The 21,611-nt window shown below is 36.3% G+C and overlaps 1 protein-coding gene across 1 annotated transcript in view; it reads left to right on the top strand.

Moving 5' to 3' along the window:
- The window catches only part of LOC142344236 (uncharacterized), a 51,151-nt gene that overhangs the window by 26,698 nt on the left and 2,842 nt on the right, over nucleotides 1–21,611 (top strand). Inside the window, exons 2-4 of the mRNA XM_075395787.1 lie at nucleotides 569–703; nucleotides 15,396–15,833; nucleotides 16,664–16,807. Of these exons, the coding sequence (XP_075251902.1) occupies nucleotides 569–703; nucleotides 15,396–15,833; nucleotides 16,664–16,807 (717 nt within the window). The remainder of the gene's footprint in view (nucleotides 1–568; nucleotides 704–15,395; nucleotides 15,834–16,663; nucleotides 16,808–21,611) is intronic.

The raw sequence follows: 21,611 nt of genomic DNA, 5'->3' as shown, positions 1-21,611 counted from the left end.
AAAAACGCTTTTTAGTGCAATTTATGGAACTGTTTCTACATGTACTTTCAAATTAAAAGCCATCATTTGCTCGTTATCCTTACTCGACATTATTGGTCCTGAGGATAATTTAATTATCAGCTAGTCCTTTCTGGAGGCATTCTGGACTAACCGATTTAATTTTTTTCCAGAATGACCTAATTGCCGTGCATTTTGAATTTTTGAAGCGATGCAGTTTTTAATACATTTTTGCAGACAATTTTCATTACAATTTTGCTTGGATAGCAGCATCCGGCTAAGTGCTACTCATCATTCCCTATTTTCCGACCTGCATCCATCGTTGCCTACATCCGACCTACATCCGACCTACATCCATGGTGTACACGGCCCTTTCAATTTTTGTTTAAAAAAGAAGTAGAGGAGAGAAGCAATTTTCATTCCATTAGGAAATACACCGTGAATACCTCGCGAAAGTCATGTAAGACTCATAGAATTGTCGAAATGAAGGGAAGGTGGATGATGATAGTTCACAGCCTTTTTTGAACTCACTCCGCCAGAATTGCGGATCCTAAAACTTTCTTTGTTTCAGAGAACTTTGAAATAAAACCAAGGGATTCATCAGCGGAAATGTTCGATGGCAACCCTGAGAGTGAAGGGACTTCAGATGGGAGTAGTAGCGAAATCCAATTTGTTCAGATTGGTGTTGGAAATGACGAAGAAGACGCCGATGATGATATTGAAGGAAGTGACGCAACCAGTGGGAATGAAAGTGGTGGAAATAATGTAAATTTTTATGTCTGCACTACAGATCGAATAACAAAAGGGCCAAAAATGAAAAATTTTAACCAAAAAAACGATTTTTCAAAATTATTTCGAAAAATTTAGCCAAAACAGTTGGTTCAGAAAATTCAGCTGTTCCCTTTATCTTTTTATGTAATGCCAGTGAGACTATAGTTAAAATTTTTCCTATTTTTCCAAAATTAATCAAACTTTAATAAAAAAATAGGAAAAATAATAACAAAAGAATGTAACTTAGGCTAACTCTCTCATAACTAGAGGCCTCTGTAACTCCTCGGGAATAATGTGTAAATTTTGAAATTCTAGGCTTGACAAGTTTTGTATTGATACTACTCACAACATCCGTAATGACATACCACTACAAAGAAAAGGTATATTGTCAAATATCAAGACTTGCGAGGAAATTGTGTCGAGCCTATAAAATCACAATCTAATCACTTAAATATAGAAAACAATCATTTCCGCCTTCCTGTAACGCTAAATCTGTTATATGCAGTTTCCCATTAATGTGCCAGTAATATGATGATGGGACCAAGAGTAAAATAGAACCACAAATCATACAATTTGTCAAAAAAATTTGTTAAATTATGTAAGTTCGTGGTATCAATGCCAAAAAAATTGTTTTAAACAGCAGCAGTCAATTCTAACTTGACTTAACTTCCCAAATAATGCGACATCTATTGCGTTGCTATTACTCGATTACGCTGAAAGCTGGCAGAAATATTATTGAAAGTAGCAAATCTCAAAATAGAAATTGATTTCTAAAAATTTTTTGGAACCGCAAGAGATAACAACCTTGAGCTTTCAAATTTAAAAAATTGATTACCATTTTACCGCTTAAGAAACCAATTGGACATGTCATTATTGATACTCATTCAAATGACTACAAAGAAAAAACGAATACAGGCAGAACCCAAAATTTCACGAGCAATTTTTGCGCAAACGGTGTTGAGGTCAACAAATTATCTGCTTTCCGCTGATATTATCATTCAAACTCAATGCCCATTTTTGCTTGTAAATTGACCTGCTAATAGTTGAGGCATAGTTTGAAATCATTCCTTTTTGTAATTAATAAGTACAAAAATACAAAAAGCTAATATATTTTGAAATGTGATGACTTTATCATATATATTCGTTGCCCTTCCTTTGCTTGTATATTGACCTGCTAATAACTGCGGTAGTATTTGAAATCATTTCGTTCTGTTTCTAACAAATACAATAATACATAAAGCAAATGTATTTTGAAAAGAACTATACAGCGCGCAATTACAGTCCAAAAAATTTTCTATTTTCAAAAACTTCTCAATCGGAACGAAATTTGTCTTGCGTTAACTGTTTCTGCAACAATCGGTTCGTAATCTTTCTGCAGCAAAAGTTTCCAATTGATACCGAAATAGCAAATTTGAACAAAAATTCAGTATTTCAAAAACAAATGATTATTTTCGAATGCTTATTAAGTTGGATTAACTAAAAGGAATTAGGTATCTACTGAAAACATTAGATAGTTCATTTAATAGCTTTTTTGACAGCGTACTAGAGATTTGATTACATGAGCCCTGTTATAAGAATACTGAAGAACATCAAATGCTGGCATAAATCTAGAAATCATAAAAAGTTTATGAAAACAATTTTTCGGAGCCATAAAAATCATGCGCTCTACACAATAAGCACGTTTTTTCATTTAAACGAACGTAAATGGGACCCATTTAATATTAAACGATCAATTGTAAACAAAACAGTATGTAGTTGGGATTTAAAAAAAAATTTATGCGAATAACTGATTTGTCTGAAATTTAACGGAAAATTTAGTCAAAAGAGTTGGTTCGGAAAAATCAGCAACTCACTTTTAATCTTTATTTGTAATGCCAATGAGACGATAGTTCCAATTTTGTCCTATTTTTTTGCAAAAAAATGATCCAAATTTAAGCGAACAATAGGAAAAATATTAACAAAACATTGGAAGTTAGGCTAGGGTTCACAAAACTATAAACCTCTGTAACTCTTCGGGAAAAATCTTACCAATTTAAAATCAGAAAATTCAGCAACTCCTTTTATCCTTATATGTAATGCCAATAGGACTACAGTTACAACTTTGTCTTTTTTTTTTAAAAATTGATGAAAATGAAAGCAAAAAACAAGAAAAAAAATAACAAAACATTGGAAGTAAGGCTAACGTTCGGATAACTATGAACCTCTGTAACTCCTCGGGAAAAACCTTTATAATTTGAAATCAGAGAATTCAGCAACTCCTTTTTATCTTTATATATAATGCCAATGAGACTATAGTTATAATTTTGTCATATTTTTGCAAAAAATGATCAAAATGCAAGCAAAAACAGAGGGAAAATGTTAACAAAATAATGGAAGTTAGGCTAAGGTTAACAAAACTATAAACCTCTGTAACTGTTCAGGAAAAATCTTAACAAATTAAAATCAGAAAACTCAGCAACTCCTTTTATCCTTATATGTAATGCCAATAAGACTACAGTTACAATTTTGTCCTTTTTTTGTAAAAATTGATCAAAATGTAAGCAAAAAATAGGAAAAATGTTAACAAAACATTGGAAGTAAGGCTAACGTTCAGATAACTATAAATCTCTGTAACTCCTCGGGAAAAACCTTTATAATTTGAAATCAGAGAATTCAGCAACTCCCTTTTACCTTTAAATGTAATGCCAATGAGACTATAGTTATAATTTTGTCATATTTTTGCAAAAAATGATCAAAATGCAAGCAAAAACAGAGGAAAAATGTTAACAAAACAATGGAAGTTAGGCTAAGGTTCACAAAACTATAAACCTCTGTAACTCTTCAGGAAAAATCTTAACAATTTAAAATCAGAAAATTCAGCAACTCCTTTTATCCTTATATGTAATGCCAATAAGACTACAGTTACAATTTTGTCCTTTTTTTTGTAAAAATTGATCAAAATGTAAGCAAAAAATAGGAAAAATGTTAACAAAACATTGGAAGTAAGGCTAACGTTCAGATAACTATAAATCTCTGTAACTCCTCGGGAAAAATCTTTATAATTTGAAATCAGAGAATTCAGCAACTCCCTTTTATCTTTATATGCAATGCCAATGAGACTATAGTTATAATTTTGTCATATTTTTGCAAAAAATGATCAAAATGCAAGCAAAAACAGAGGAAAAATGTTAACAAAACAATGGAAGTTAGGCTAAGGTTCACAAAACTATAAACCTCTGTAACTCTTCGGGAAAAATCTTACCAATTTAAAATCAGAAAATTCAGCAACTCCTTTTATCCTTATCTGTAATGCCAATAAGACTACAGTTACAACTTTGTCTTTTTTTTGTAAAAATTGATGAAAATGAAAGCAAAAAAAGGAAAAATGTTAACAAAACATTGGAAGTAAGGCTAACGTTCAGATAACTATAAATCTCTGTAACTCCTCGGGAAAAACCTTTATAATTTGAAATCAGAGAATTCAGCAACTCCCTTTTACCTTTAAATGTAATGCCAATGAGACTATAGTTATAATTTTGTCATATTTTTGCAAAAAATGATCAAAATGCAAGCAAAAACAGAGGAAAAATGTTAACAAAACAATGGAAGTTAGGCTAAGGTTCACAAAACTATAAACCTCTGTAACTCTTCAGGAAAAATCTTAACAATTTAAAATCAGAAAATTCAGCAACTCCTTTTATCCTTATATGTAATGCCAATAAGACTACAGTTACAATTTTGTCCTTTTTTTTGTAAAAATTGATCAAAATGTAAGCAAAAAATAGGAAAAATGTTAACAAAACATTGGAAGTAAGGCTAACGTTCAGATAACTATAAATCTCTGTAACTCCTCGGGAAAAATCTTTATAATTTGAAATCAGAGAATTCAGCAACTCCCTTTTATCTTTATATGCAATGCCAATGAGACTATAGTTATAATTTTGTCATATTTTTGCAAAAAATGATCAAAATGCAAGCAAAAACAGAGGAAAAATGTTAACAAAACAATGGAAGTTAGGCTAAGGTTCACAAAACTATAAACCTCTGTAACTCTTCGGGAAAAATCTTACCAATTTAAAATCAGAAAATTCAGCAACTCCTTTTATCCTTATCTGTAATGCCAATAAGACTACAGTTACAACTTTGTCTTTTTTTTGTAAAAATTGATGAAAATGAAAGCAAAAAAAGGAAAAATGTTAACAAAACATTGGAAGTAAGGCTAACGTTCAGATAACTATAAATCTCTGTAACTCCTCGGGAAAAACCTTTATAATTTGAAATCAGAGAATTCAGCAACTCCCTTTTACCTTTAAATGTAATGCCAATGAGACTATAGTTATAATTTTGTCATATTTTTGCAAAAAATGATCAAAATGCAAGCAAAAACAGAGGAAAAATGTTAACAAAACAATGGAAGTTAGGCTAAGGTTCACAAAACTATAAACCTCTGTAACTCTTCAGGAAAAATCTTAACAATTTAAAATCAGAAAATTCAGCAACTCCTTTTATCCTTATATGTAATGCCAATAAGACTACAGTTACAATTTTGTCCTTTTTTTTGTAAAAATTGATCAAAATGTAAGCAAAAAATAGGAAAAATGTTAACAAAACATTGGAAGTAAGGCTAACGTTCAGATAACTATAAATCTCTGTAACTCCTCGGGAAAAATCTTTATAATTTGAAATCAGAGAATTCAGCAACTCCCTTTTATCTTTATATGCAATGCCAATGAGACTATAGTTATAATTTTGTCATATTTTTGCAAAAAATGATCAAAATGCAAGCAAAAACAGAGGAAAAATGTTAACAAAACAATGGAAGTTAGGCTAAGGTTCACAAAACTATAAACCTCTGTAACTCTTCAGGAAAAATCTTAACAATTTAAAATCAGAAAATTCAGCAACTCCTTTTATCCTTATATGTAATGCCAATAAGACTAGAGTTACAATTTTGTCCTTTTTTTGTAAAAATTGATCAAAATGTAAGCAAAAAAAGGAAAAATGTTAACAAAACATTGGAAGTAAGGCTAACGTTCAGATAACTAAAAATCTCTGTAACTCCTCGGGAAAAACCTTTATAATTTGAAATCAGAGAATTCAGCAACTCCCTTTTATCTTTATATGTAATGCCAATGAGACTATAGTTATAATTTTGTTATATTTTTGCAAAAAATGATCAAAATGCAAGCAAAAACAGAGGAAAAATGTTAACAAAACAATGGAAGTTAGGCTAAGGTTCACAAAACTATAAACCTCTGTAACTCTTTGGGAAAAATCTTAACAGTTTAAAATCAGAAAATTCAGCAACTCCTTTTATCCTTATATGTAATGCCAATAAGACTACAGTTACAATTTTGTCCTTTTTTTCGTAAAAATTGATCAAAATGTATGCAAAAAATAGGAAAAATGTTAACAAAACATTGGAAGTAAGGCTAACGTTCAGATAACTATAAATCTCTGTAACTCCTCGGGAAAAACCTTCATAATTTGAAATCAGAGAATTCAGCAACTCCCTTTTATCTTTATTTCCAAATTTTAACATCCTATCACTTCCAGGAGCGCAAATTCGACATCTATCAGAATTCTTACCGGAAAAAAGGCAATACGACAATATAGTTTTATTCATTGGTGGAAACGACATCTTCACCGGCTCAACAACATCGAACAAAGAACCAGAAGAAACGACTGAAGAACTTGCCTTACTAGCCGAAGAACTTGTGCCCCTTGCGACAGAGAAAGTATTTGTAATTGGCATCCCATCACGAGGAAGCGACAGTGCGAGTAAAAAGAAGGCCAAAGCAACAAACGAATTCATCAACAAATTACAAAAAAAGAGTTAAAAGTGGGAATACAGAGGCATCACTGAAGAAGTTATTCCCCGGAATTACACCTGAGTAACGACGCCGTCCACCTCAACGGGAAGGCCCTTGGAGGAATCTGCTCCATGTTAAAGAACAAAATCCTACGCACAAATTTCAGCGCAAACATAGACAAAAAAGACCATCCAAAGGAATACCACTGTGCTGGGAACTGCGAGTGTGGTTCGTACAACCCCACGAATTACCAACGGTACCAATAATTGGTTCCAAAGGTAATAAGTTTTTCTTCCCCCAATTTATTAGTTCCACCCGTTTAAACTTCGAATTTTTCTATAAATAACACACCTAACGGAATGAGTTCCAAAACATCTGGTAAACAAATTCAATTAGAGGGTATGAGTATCCAATGTGAAACCTGTTCTGAGCCAATTGGTAAAAAAGAGGCAATCCTCCGTTGCGTATGCTGTGCCACAATCATGCACATGTCCCCAAGCTGCACAAAACTTAGCATCGAAATAATAAATGCACTTCAACAGGTCAATCAAAACGTTCTGCTTCTATGCAACGCTTGCGTACAGCAGAACAAACGTGATGTGATTCTGCACATCATAAAAAGCCCACCACAAAAACAGAACAATCTAGAAATAAAAGAGGACATTCAAACCACAATCAAGGAAACTATTAGCAGCAAAATAAATGAAATTGAGAATAAACTGCCAACAGCTAACAACATTGAAAAAAACCCCACAGTAAAGGCTAGAACTGCAAATGACCTGGCAATCAGAATAAGAGGAATAGACGAAAGTAAGAAAGAAACCACTCGTGAAAGAGCTGAAGAAGATATACAAGAAATACAGTCAATCCTCAAATTCCTCAAGCTAGACTGCCAAATTACGGACTGCAGGCGCATGGGTGCTTTCAAAGATGGAAGGCATCGTACCATTCTTGCAACCATGCCATGCATGTATGACAAACGCATCTTACTACTCTCACTCTCAAGATTGAAGCGATATAGCAAAACAGTGTACATTAGCAAAGACTACTCCCTACAAGAAGAAGAGCAACTGAATAACTGTCTGAAAAAGCGAAAAGACTTAATAGACGCAGGTTTCCCCAGAAAAAACTTGAAAGTAATGAATCTGACATTATACGAAAAACAAGATGAAAATTGGGTCGAGTACTTAGACAATGCTCGGTATTCCACCTGACTCGCAAAAAATACAGACAAAAAACAAGAGGTATCAATTCTAACGTTTAATTTACATAGTTTAATTGATCTACCACGAAGATTTGCATTTGCAAACGCTATTGTCCCCTACAATCCAGACATTCTTTGCCTAACCGAGACATGGCTCACAGAAGAAGTTCCAAACGAAGCACTCTTTCTCAAAAATTATGTCATTCACAGAAATGACAGACCTTCAAAATGCGGTGTCTCAAAACATGGAGGTGTTCTAGTGGCGGTAAAAAACAACATTCAATCTAAAGAATTGTTCGTTAAGAACACATGTGAGGGTTGCCTAATCGTAAAAATTAACAAAAAAACTGACTCAATCCTAATTGTCTGCATTTACAACCCACCTAAAGGCAGCCCATACAGATGGTGCAAGCAGAAGTTTGAAGACCTCACACAAACGCTAAAGTTGTTAGAGAAGGAAACAAAGCCAAAATCAATCATAATGACAGGAGATCTCAACTTCTCAACCACTGACTGGAAACAAATGTCGTCACCAGATGAACTTGACAACACCTGGCTCAACTATTTCGTAGATGAAAATTTTGAACAAATGCTAAACTTCACTGACCTTTTGGGGTACAAAAAACAGCTAGATGTCTTCCTAACAAACGAACCACAATTTTGGATCAATTCGAAAATCGAAACCAAAATTAGTAATAACTATGCCCTCAACGACAAAAATTGCTCAGATCATTACGCTTACATAACACGATACGAATGCAACTACGATCAAGCGACCAAAATACGCTTACAAAAGAATAGATTGGATTAAATTCAACTGCAACATCTCAAAAAACCCATTTCACCCCTATTGTTACAGTAACGTTGACGAACTTCTTAAACAGTGGTATGAATGGTTCAATCGCCTTTTCGATCAAAATGTCCCAAGAGTAACTCAGCACAGATCACAGCTCCCCCCGTGTGTGTCAAAAAGCACATCCCATAAAATGAAAAAACTATCAACTTTGAAACGAAAAGCAATTGCCCATCCAAGTGCTGCTCCAAGCACACTAAACAAAGTAGATTGTCTCGAAGAAAAAGTCAACACACTTTGTAAAAACGATCAAGTCATCTATGAAAGCGAGATTTTCGCAACACGTCAATTCAGCGTTATTCAAAAATATTTACGATCAATTAAAAAAGTCACACCATTCCCAAGCGAGATGCACCTAAATGAACAAACTGCTAACACCAATGAAGAGAAAGCTGAGTTGTTCAATTTATTTTTCCAGAGTGTTTTCAATTCAAAAATATCAAATGTTGAGAACCAGTTCAATTTTGAAGAAAAAGATCTTAATCGCTTTGATATTTCAGAAAAAGAAATTGAAAGTATACTAAACAAACTTGATACTAGTAACGCCAACGGTCCTGATGATATAAGTAACCTGTTTCTGAAAAATCTATCAAAAACAATAAGCAGATCCTTACTTCTACTTTTTCAAACATTCATTAACAAAGGTAAATTTCCAGCATATTGGAAACAAAGTGACATAACACCAATACACAAAGAGGGCGATAAAGCCGCAATCAAAGTGTATAGACCAATTAATTGCCTATGTTGCCTCTCAAAAGTTTTCGAGAAACTTATTTTCATCAAACTCTATGAGCACGTTAAAGGAACACTTCACGATTCCCAGTTTGGATTTCGGCCTCAACGTTCAGCAATTATTCAAATGTTATGCTTTCTAGACCAACTGTACAAAGAAGTCGACTCAATTGCACATGATGAACTTTTCGTTTTCTACCTAGATTTCCAGAAAGCGTTTGATATAGTACCCCACCACCGCGTTGTTGCAAAACTGTCGGAATCAGGTATCGGGGGAAAAGCGCTCAGATTAATAGCCAACTACTGTGACGACAGAAAACAACGTGTTCGCATTGGAACCTCAACGTCGAGCCTTCGTGACGTCACTAGCGGCGTACCGCAAGGTTCAATCCTTGGGCCACTACTTTTTCTCGTCTACATAAATGATTTACCACAAAAAATCGAATACAGCCAAACCTACGGTTATGCAGATGATTACAAATTGCTCTCTAATAACAAACATGAACTTCAAACTGATCTCCAGAAATTAAATGAATGGTGCAATAACAACGAAATGCGCCTCCATGAAAACAAATGCAAGATCCTCTGTTTCTAGAAAAAGTCACTCTTTACAATAAAAAATGAAACTGTCAACATCTCGTCTCATCAAAAAGATCTCGGAATACAAGTTTGTGATAACCTCACTTGGCATCAAAACGCAAGCACACGAGCCTCCAAAACTTTTAAAGCACTTTGGTACCTCAGAAGAAATCTTCACCACAGAAAACTCCCTCAAGTTAAATTAAACGCATACACGGGTTACATTGCATCAATTATATCCTACGCCTGCCAAGTGTGGTATCCGTCTAAATGCGATCTAGTACTCATCGAAAGAATAAAAAAAAAGTGCGACGAAATGGATAATAGGTTCTTCTCTCACATATAAGGAGCGTTCAATCAAACTGAAAATTCTACCTCTGTCTTTTTACTTCGAACTTCACAGCTTATTACTACTATGTGATCTCATAAACAATAAATACAACATTGCCATAGAAAAGTTTATACATTTCAACAACAATAATCGGACGAGACAAGGCGCGAAATGTGAAATGAAACTTACGAAAAAACGATTGTTCAAAAGCGACGAAAATTTCTGGTCGAGAACAGCCTATCTCTATAATATTGTCAACAAACAGACACCTTACAGACAACAAAATTATAAAATATCGGATCAGCGACATTTATTGGAAATTCTTTTTTAGAAGTTTTAACGAAATTGACATGTGCACTTGGAGAATTTGCTGCCTGTGCAAAAACTGTAACCCCATTTCGAAAATATCTCATTTATAACGATCAACAAGGGTGCTTCAACCCGTGCATTGCAGAAGCCTGAACTACTACTACTACTACTACTACTATATGTAATGCCAATGAGACTATAGTTATAATTTTGTCATATTTTTGCAAAAAATGATCAAAATGCAAGCAAAAACAGAGGAAAAATGTTAACAAAACAATGGAAGTTATGCTAACGTTCACATAACTGCAAACCTCTGTAACTCCTCGGGAAAAATCTTTACAATTTAAAATCAGAAAACTTGCCACGAAAACTTGAACAGATTTTTGACACCATTTTTCCAGAAACTACCGGGCGCAAACATTGAAACCAACACGCAAGATGCTAGAAAAGCCTTAGAGTCTCTCACTCTTGAAGATGACGAGCAGATAGTATCTCTTGACGTAAAAAGTTTGTACACCAACGTTCCAGTTGGAGAGGCTATAGAAATTGCTCTAAGAGATCTCTATTCAAGCAACCTAGCTCCAGATATCCCAAGGTCCGCCATGAAAAGTTTGCTAAAGCTTGCGGTGACGAATGTTCATTTCAAATGTAATGGGATCTGGTATGTACAATCAGAGGGACTGGCTATGGGTGCATCACTGGCTGTAATACTAGCAAATGTGTGGATGAAATCGTTTGAGGCATCACTTCAAAAACCAGAGCTCAGTAAAAACTTTTCCAGATGCGACCAAAACGGGAATTGCAAAGACTGTAACCGGAGAGTGACCTACCGAGGAAAAAGAGTGGAATGTGAGTCATGCAAAAACTGGTTTCATGCAAGATGCCAAAAAATATCGATTGAGGAATACGCCAACATGCAGGATGTGGTTTGGATTTGTACTTATTGCAGCAACCAACAGACAGTGGGACACGATAAGGAGATGAAATTGTTTAAAAGGTATGTGGATGATATTATCTGCACGGTTCGTGGTGACCCGGATGAGTATTTAAAATTTGAAAATTCATTACACAACAACCTGCAATTTACCTTAGAAAAAGTGAACATGGATGGGGGTTTGGCTTTTCTTGACATTAACGTAAATGTGAGCAGCAAAAATAATATCACCTGTCATTGGTATCAAAAACCAACTGACACTGGAATAATACTGAATTTTCGCAGCTGTGCACCGCTTCAACATAAGAAAAATGTGATTCAAGGGACGGTTCACAGGGTTTTTAATGCAACCTCTAATTGGTTGGCCTTCGATCAGGCTCTTGAAAAGAACAAATCTTGCTGGACCAAAAATCAATATCCAGAGGAATGGTCTTCAAAAATTGTGAATCAGACTCTAGAAAAAATAATAAGTGGCGGTAAAGACCAATTAAGAACAACACCAAAAGAGCATCAAAAAAGCAAGACTAAATCTAATGATAAGCCAACTATTTTTCTACAATACAGAGGCAACCTCACTCAAAACTTCGCAAGCAAATTGAAGAAACTATGCGAATTGCAAGTAGTTTTTACAACGCGAAAACTAAGATCGTGCCTCCCCACCCTGAAATCATCCTTTGATAGAGATCTGAAATCCCACGTGGTATATGAAATTAAATGTAATGGATGCGGATCCATCTATGTTGGGCAAACAAGCCGGCATGTTACCACAAGGATAACAGAACATCAAAAGAAGGATTCACAGGTGGGTCAACATCTAGTTGAATGTCGTGGCGCCACGAATGACATTGAATGGAGAATTCTGGACGCCTGTCGGTCAGTAGAAAAACTAATGATCATCGAAGCTATATATATCAGCAAGCTGAAGCCGGCACTAAACACACGCGACGAATATAGGGGGAGGGAACTCACGCTAAAATATTAGTTCAAATCATAATTTTGACTAAATGAGAATGCATAGGGCAAAAAACATTTTGTGCATGACAATACGAAATTTGCAAAACCTCCACAAGAGGGATACTTATGGTTAGGGCAAATTCGGAATAACCCTAAAAATACAAGAACATGGACAAAATCAAAAAATCCGGAATAGGAATGTTTTTAAGTAAATTGATAACAGATGTAAATATGTGTTGTAAATAGGCTAAATATTGTATATAAGGAAAAAATTTTCGATTGAATTTTTTAGAATGTTTCCTAGAATTGTTTTAATTGTCATCTCAGACAAATGTAAATACATATTCATTTTATCTTTTAACAATTTGTAAAACAGTTTTAACCTGACGATGAACGTAAAGTTCGAAAACGTTTGTTTTAAGTATTGGAAGTAATTTTAATTTGACAAATTGGTTTCTTTTACATTAAAATCAGAAAATTCAGCAACTCCATTTTATCTTTATATGTAATGCCAATGTAGCAGTAGTAGTAGGTCAGGTTTGCGGCTTCATGCCGGGAGTGTTGTTAGTATAGCTTTTGTATCTTCAGTGGACTATGAGTTTGTTATGCGGGTTGCAGTTTTTTCAAAAACAGAGTATTCTCCAAGTGCAAAGTGTTCACCAGTTGGGTGTATTTTTCCTCCCCCTACTAAAGTGGCTCGGAACAAATGTGATTGTTTGTTTGCTAGTTTCATGTTATCTAACTTTTACTTCAGGGGAAAGCATGTTAAAGGGATCATTGAATTGCATTTCCTTGTACACCAGCGCTGGCGTTTTCAGAGTAAAATATTTCCTGAGTTAACAAATTGGTCATGCTTATGCTCAGAGGACGGACTTCGCCGTTTGGTGTGCCACAGAAATAATGCGATATGTTAGGGTTAACTTAATCAACGTTTTGCTTAATGATTGGTTAGCTCAGAAGGATTTTGCCAATTTCACTGACCTTTCAGTGACCAATTTCACTGACCAATAAATTGTGCATTTTGTGGCTACTAGTAACCATGTCATCAAGTCAATGTTTTGGCATGATTTATAGTTTATATCCTGGCTCTGTTCCTAACCATATTTTCTTTTCTTTCCAGAATATTTTGCTGATTTAGTTAGCTGATTCTGAAACCGTTCATAATCTTTTTTGGTATGCTTTACTCGCGAAACCTTTCAATTTGACGAAATAAAGTTTTCTTTTGCCAAATAATCAATCTTTTCTTTATTAATAGCCGCACAGCGATAGCTGGGGCTATTATTGGCCTTCTCTTGGTTTTTACAATTCAAACAATTTGAATTGTATTCGGGCGCTGTCTTTTTTTAAAGATCTGTTCACACATTTTCATTATTTTTGAAGTCAAATTGGAGGGGTGATTTTGGTCACGCCGAAACAGGAAGTGGAGCGAAAAAGCGAGTGCTTTGGCGGCGTGAATTTTTTTCGCTCTAATTTTAAAGTAGAGTGAGAAAACGGCGTTTGAACAGAAATTCGCTTTCTCGCTAGTGTTTTTTTTTGTTCACACGCGGCAATTTCACTTTGATGTTTACTGTTTTTTCGATTTTTTGGATCGGATTTTTTTTGTAAATGGTTTTCCCAATCCATTCATAGTTCATTCCAGGTCTAGTTTTTGTTTAGTCAATGAAAATTCTTTGAATCGTACGTCAGGACTTGTCCTGCTATGTTTTTCATTTCGTCACGATTTTTGTTAGGACCATATGAAGTCACAACCACTTCAAATCTGCTTTTGTCCATACGTTCATGCAATTTCAACTGAAGTGCGTGCGTGACGTCATTTTTAGTTCTTAGTGGAATGAGTTTTTTTGTTCATTTGCGTGATTAAATTTTCGGTCACACTTGACTTACCTCACTCACAAAAATGACTTCCTCACTTTGAAATTGACTTTTATTTACTTCAATTCAAAGAGATAAGGTCAAATGGGTGTGTGTCACTCTAAATGAAGGTTATTAGAGAGCAACTAATAGAGGCAGCAAAAACGTACTCAGATTTTTAATCAAAATATAACATATCAGCCTTCAATGAAAAGACGAATTTTTTTGGTCTTTCTTTTTACTGTTTTTTTGGTCTTTCTTTGTTTTACTGTTTTTTGAGACTGCAGATCTACGAAGCTATTGAGGCTATTTTCTGGCAATCTGCCAGCTATGTAATTCTTCTTTTTGGTTTCGCTGTTCAATGACGTTTATGGTTGATTTTGAAACAAAGTTTGCAGTCAGTGAAGAGTTTGTTTTGTTGCTCCGTATAAAAAACGCTTTTTAGTGCAATTTATGGAACTGTTTCTACATGTACTTTCAAATTAAAAGCCATCATTTGCTCGTTATCCTTACTCGACATTATTGGTCCTGGGGATAATTTAATTATCAGCTAGTCCTTTCTGGAGGCATTCTTGACTAACCGATTTATTTTTTTTCCAGAATGACCTAATTGCCGTGCATTTTGAATTTTTGAAGCGATGCAGTTTTTAATACATTTTTGCAGACAATTTTCAATACAATTTTGCTTGGATAGCAGCATCCGGCTAAGTGCTACTCATCATTCCCTATTTTCCGACCTACATCCATCGTTGCCGGATGGTGTACACGGCCCTTTCAATTTTGTTTAAAAAAGAAGTCGAGGAGAGAAAAAATTTTCAATCCATTAGGAAATACACCGTGAATACCTCGCGAAAGTCATGTAAGACTCATAGAATTGTCGAAATGAAGGGAAGGTGGATGATGATAATTCACAATCTTTTTTGAACTCACTCCGTCAGAATTGCGGATCCTAAAACTTTCTTTGTTTCAGAGAACTTTGAAATAAAACCAAGGGATTCATCAGCGGAAAAGTTCGATGGCAACCCTGAGAGTGAAGGGACTTCAGATGGGAGTAGTAGTGAAATCCAATTTGTTCAGATTGGTGTTCGATGATGATGATATCGAAGGTAGTGACGCAACTAGTGGGAATGAAAATGGTGGAAATAATGTAAATCCTGGAAATAACGCAGATGATGGAAACAAACCGAATGATGGAAGCAGCTCAGATGGTGGAAATAATGCAAATAGTGCAAATAATGCGAATAGTGGAAATAATGCAAATGGTGGAAACAGTGCGAGTGACGGAAATAATGCGAATGACGGAAGCAATGCGAATGACGGAAACAATGCGAATAGTGGAAACAATGCGAATGGTGGAAACAATGCGAATAGTGGAAATAATGCGAATAGTGGAAACAATGCTATTAATTGGGGACTCATTGAAACAAGACGCTCAAAAAGAGATACCGTTGGGGTAAAAATAGAGGAATTCAAGCCAACAAAGCTTTCCCCAGATCGAGAGTATTCCCTATATCTTAATGAAGAAAGTAAGAATAATCACTTTCAAGTCTGGCTATCTTCATTTCTATGGTCGATAATGTTTCAGAGCTATTTGTGAGAAATAGCTCTGAAAGAGCTATAAAATAGCTGAAGTTTTTTTTGAAACGCAATTTGTAAACACCCATCCCCCAACACGCTGAATTGTGACTGATCCAGGATCCTCGAAGTTCTACATCTGTATAAAGCCTTTAGTATTTTTCAAATTTATTTAGACCATATTTCATCAAGCTCAGAATGTGAAAAAGTAAACAATGAACAGGGAATATGAGAAATATACGACAAAAGACTCAAATAAATATAGGTAATTACCTTTCTTCGGCAAGCAGTCTTATGTCAACATCAACTTTTTCGAGCCATCTGAGCTTCTTCGAGCGTCAGATGCAACGAATGGGGATACTTCTAAGAGTGAAGCTTATTTTTCTTGGAGTCCCGTTTGCTGTCAGGCAACTAACGTATCGAACGTTTCATGCTGTTCTCGCTCCACAAGGAAAGGAGGCTGTTAATAATGTGAAGTTGTTTTGAAATACTTTTGTGGGTGAAGAGCGAGAGAGAATGTTTACCATGTATAGATAAATTTGAATCGTTGCCGAAGCTTTGGCCATTTTAATCAATTTTAATATTCTCTGTACTGCCGTCGTGTCTTCTCAGAAGACATAATGATTTTTTAAATCAAACTTAATTAATTAAACTTCACAAGGTCTTCTGAGATGGAGTCAACTTTTCATCAGCCGTTTAATATTACGGTAAAATAGTCCAATAATCCCAAGCCTATTAGTTTTATTAAATTGCGTGATGGTTATGTTGAAGTATTTTCTAGAGTTGACGAAACTGGAAGTTGCAAGAGCCTTTTTCATCTTGGATCTCATCATCAGTCTGCCTCTTCTGTGTACCTTGATTGCCTTGCTCATTATTACAAAACAATGGCTGATGATTTTCACTGCCCTTCTGAGCATTGTCCACTGTAAGTAACCTCTATGTTATTACATGCCGTCAAAAGAGTGAAATATAAAATCGATGGAACTTGGTTATTGATAATTTTAACGGATCACTAAGATCTGGCCCATACCCAATTTCTTTTTTCGGTCGGGGCAATTCCAAATTTTGGTCTGTTCAGCCCAGCTCATAAATAAATTTAGTATGTTTAATTGCCCTCAAACGACATTTGAATTAATTATATTAGTCGTGTTGTTCTAATGTTTTTTTGTCCGATCGTTTGACTTTTCGTCCTCTAAAACGGTATAACAGGTAAAGCCCACTGGGCATTAAGTCACCGAGTAGCTCTCTTAGAGCACAAGTGTCGGAGTGTACAAGTCAGCGAATCTGACGAAAAGACATAATCATAGTGTGAAGGATTTTTTACGGTTCAAATCCTCTCACTTCACCCCTCATTCAATAATTTCATGTTTGGACACTCTAGAGACAATGAAATGGTTGTGAAGAGATTAAATCACTAATTTTGCAACTTTAAATAAAATTTGCATTTTTTTTCGTATGGTTTTACAATATTTGACCTTTCGGTTTTCGATCTTTAGGGGCCAATTAACCCCATTTCAATGCTTATGCGCGCTTTGATGTGTACATTTAATTAATTGCTCTTAAACAAAGTTTTTAGCATTTATATTAGTTCTGTCGGTCGTTTTTATGCGATTTTTTGCTTGACCAATTTTTCGTCTGACGCTTTTGACTTTTCGTCCTCAAAAACGAGATAAACAGGCAGCGCCCAGCGGGCATTAAGTGCTCTTAGAGCCTTTCAGCTCACTAGTCTTCAAGTATTTGATTTACAGAATCTGTTTTGGAGACTTACTTATGGTGCGAAAGGCGGTTTCTTAGAGAGTGACTCCCGCCCATTGTTGAGCTGTGCTTTAAGGACTTGTCGTACTGTGATCTAATTCATTTTAATTTTCGATCACGTTTTTTTGTTTTACATAAGCCGCAGCGTTCACATTTGGCGCCTGGTTTACCTCGCACACACAAGTGAATAGGTTTTCATTGTTCATTTTTTGCGATTGCTAGATGGCATTAGTATTAAGCTCTATGGCCTTCATTTTGGAAGCTGAATGAAGTATAATTTTAGAATCTAACTGAAACTGCACGTCAAATTAGTGGGTCCGTTTTTTTAGTTTGGAATTGCGTCGAGAGGGTCGACAGCGGCTATTTTCTGGCAATTTCTCGGCTATTTTTACTTGAATCTTCATACTGTTCAATAATAACCACTAATAGCGTTATCTGAAAACCTTTAATGGATCTATTGACCCGTTACTCCCCTCCGCCTGCTGCAGGCTACAACATAATCGAGCCGAAACAGTTTTCCGAGAGCAATTCTTCAGACATTAGTCGTTTGTTTGATCTGTCCCACTCTCAATTTAGATTTTATCTCTCTAGCTCGAGCTCATTTTCAATGTCCATATTAAACATCGAAAGATGTTTTTCTCTGTAAAAAGGAGGGTTCATCGTTATAAATTGGAATTTTTGGATTCCTAAGGTTCATTCCTGTAAAGTTTCGGGTGAGATGGTCAGAATTACTAACATCCGTTATCGATGCTTGCTTTTCACACGCGCAATCGTTAGAAAATTGGAAAAAACTTTTTGCAATTAGCAAATGTGTTCTACGCTCGTCTAATCGTGGAGGTAAGAAACACAAGCAGCAGCAAGAGAAACAGTTGTTGAGCAGACTTGAGCGATGGAAATCAGGTGATTATGCTGCACTGTGGTACGAGGCGGCCTCAATGAAGCAGTCAAATAAAACTAGCAATGAGTCAATAGATGCTTTAGCAAGCCGCGCGAAATCTCTTTGCCTGCAGGGGCAGTTTGGGAGGGCAGCGAAAATTCTGTCTTCTGACGGCGTCGCACCTGACAATGCTGCAACATTGAACGAACTTAAAAAGTTCCACCCTAAGGAAAAGCAACTTGATCACCAATTTGATCAAGATTCTAACATGACGCATTTCAATTTGACGAGACATCAGTATTCTCCCAAATCGAGTCGTTCTCTGAATTTACTGCAGCTGGGCCGTCAAAAATGTATCCCGAGCATCTGCTGCATGCAGTAAACTGCGGTGCCCCTGATCAATCAAAGCGAGCAATCACTAGTTTAACAAAATTTGTCAACTTAGCCAGCAGGGGTCAGCTTCCCGAATTTGTTGCTCCTATACTATGTAGTGCAACACTAACTGCATTGAAAAATTTGAAAGGCGGGGTTCGTCCTATCGCTGTTGGGGTAGTCATTCGACGTCTTATTGCTAAATGCATAGCTAGCGAAGCGAATTCAGAAGCTGCTGATCTATTTAGCACAAAACAATTGGGAGTAGCAGTCAAGGGTGGTGCTGAGGGCATAGTACATGCAACAAGAGTTTCCTTTGAAGAACTGCAAAAATTAAAAATTTCCGGAATTTTGCAGATTGATTTCAAAAATGCCTTCAATTCGGTGAAAAGAAGCAAGGTTTTGGAAGCAGTTGAAAAATTTTTACCTAGTGTCGCCCCTTTTGCGACTTTTTGCTACTCACAACACAGTCATTTGCATTTTAGCAACGCATACTTAAGTAGCCAATCGGGAGTTCAACAAGGGGATCCTTTGAGGCCGCTTTTGTTTTCACTAGCTCTGTGGCCAACTATTAAAGAAATTGAAACAAAATTGCCAAATCTAGTACAGCATAATTGGTATTTGAATGATGGCATCCTTGTTGGTACTCACCATCTACTCTGCACAGCATTGAATTTGTTGACAAATTTGGGTGAAGGATGCGGTTTAGAGCTCAGAATAGAAAAATGCGTGCTTTGGTCACCCGTTGATCTGAACGCTATAGATAACAGAGTAAAGAGAATTAGCAACGAAGGACTTGAGAGCTTGGGCGCTGCCATCGGCAATCCCAGCATTGTTGCTGCATCTTTGAGAAAGAGGCAACAAAATAGAAATGCTGCTGGACAACCTGGCGTATCTAGACGGCCCACATTGTGCGCTTGGAATTCTTCGAAGCTGTCTTGGTGCCCCAAAGATGGTATACTCCCTGCGATGTAACACTCCATCTGACGAATCCTCTGTTATTTTGCAGGATTTTGACAACCTTCAGAGAACAACATTTGAGAATATGTTAGGCACCGTTATAAGTGACAACGCTTGGAAGCAGGCTTGTCTACCAATAAGCAAAACTGGCGTTGGTATTAGACAAGCAGTTGACCAATTGAAAGCGGCGTTTGTTGGGTCAGTATCGCAAGCAGACGCTTTAGTAGAACAAATAACCGGTGAGAAAATTACAGACAACCAAATTTTCAAAGAAACAGTGGAAGAATTGAAGAATCTGGAAATTAGCCTATATACGCAACACAAGATTCAGGAGGCACTTGACGATGCTGCTTTTTCTGACCTTCTTAGTAATCAGATTTCAAATCGGGAGAAATCTCGTTTGCTTTCACTAACGTTGCCTCAATCTGGTGCCTGGCATTCCGCACCTCCAATCCCTAGTCTGGGTCGTCACCTTCAGCCAAATGACTTCAGAGCTGCATTGAAGTATCGGATTGGTGTTCCGTTATACATTGAGGAACGAAAATGCCCTTACTGTCAAAACGGCAGATTGGACAAGCTGGGTGATCACGCTTTAAGCTGTCATGGTCGGGGGGGTATGATATCGCGGCACGATAGAGTGAGAGATAGAATATTTGCTGCTTGCTCGACCGCAAATTTATCACCCGTCTGCGAACAGAAAAATTTGATTCCAGATAATAACTCAAGGCCAGGAGACATATATTTGCCCAGCTGGTCAGCGGGACAACCGTCTGCGTTAGACGTAACCATAACTTCCCCACTGCAGCCCAGTCTAATTTCAGATGCGACGAGGAGGTGTGGTTTTGCTCTGACAAATGCTGAGGATAGGAAGTATGAACAATATGCCCAAAAATATGCCGAAATAGGTATCCAGTTTGTACCACTCGCGTTTGAATCTTTCGGGGGCTTCTCAGATTTGGTTCGAAAAACTTTGAAACGTATAGCGTTGCTTGCCGATAACCGAAACTTTCAACCAGCTGGTTTATCAATTGCCTACAATCGGTTATCTCAAGGAGTCTCAGTGACTTTAATGAGAGGTTCAGCCGCAATGCTGATCGCCAGAGATCCCATGCTATGAGACTCATTCTTGCGACAACACCCTCAGCCCCAGAATGGTTAAATTACAGTCTTGGCTCACCCAATTTTATTTGCCCAGTTATTGCTGTGCGCGAATTTGTTTGTCACCCAATGAGTGGGGAAAATGCTCATTTCTTTCGTTCAACCCGATTGTGTGGGTTGATGACGAAATTTTGAAGACCCGATTGTGAGGGTTTCTGGGAACGAATAAAAGGCAAATACTCAATTGCTTGGGCACCATGGTGATATGTGGGCACAAGGCTGATCGCAAGAAAACTTTCTGAGAATCGACTGAACTTAGAAATGATTTCAACCACGATTTCCCCAACCAAGCATACTTTAAAAGTTAATTGAAGATTTAAGCAATGAAAAAAAATAATAAATATTTTAAATTCTAAATTGCCAATCAATCAAACAATGATTTGAATCTAAAAGAAAAATTTAGATTAAAAACTTTATGAAAACAAATTTCATACAGTGGTTGTGCATGTGTTTAAGTAGGTCTGGACCGAGGTCTGTTTGGCGTGGCCTGGTGTTTTACCTAGATTTGTTCAGTTTGACCTGGTGTTTGGTTCATGTCGCCAATAATGGGGAAATTTTGTTCGGTCTGGACCTGGACTATTGTAGTTTAAGTTTGCTGGTTCTGCCA

The sequence above is a fragment of the Convolutriloba macropyga genome, chromosome 8 (assembly GCF_964194025.1).
Source record: "Convolutriloba macropyga chromosome 8, txConMacr16.3, whole genome shotgun sequence".
Classification (NCBI taxonomy): Eukaryota; Metazoa; Xenacoelomorpha; order Acoela; family Convolutidae; genus Convolutriloba; species Convolutriloba macropyga.
Note: the sequence above shows the minus strand (reverse complement) of the source record. Positions and strands in the feature narration are given on the sequence as shown.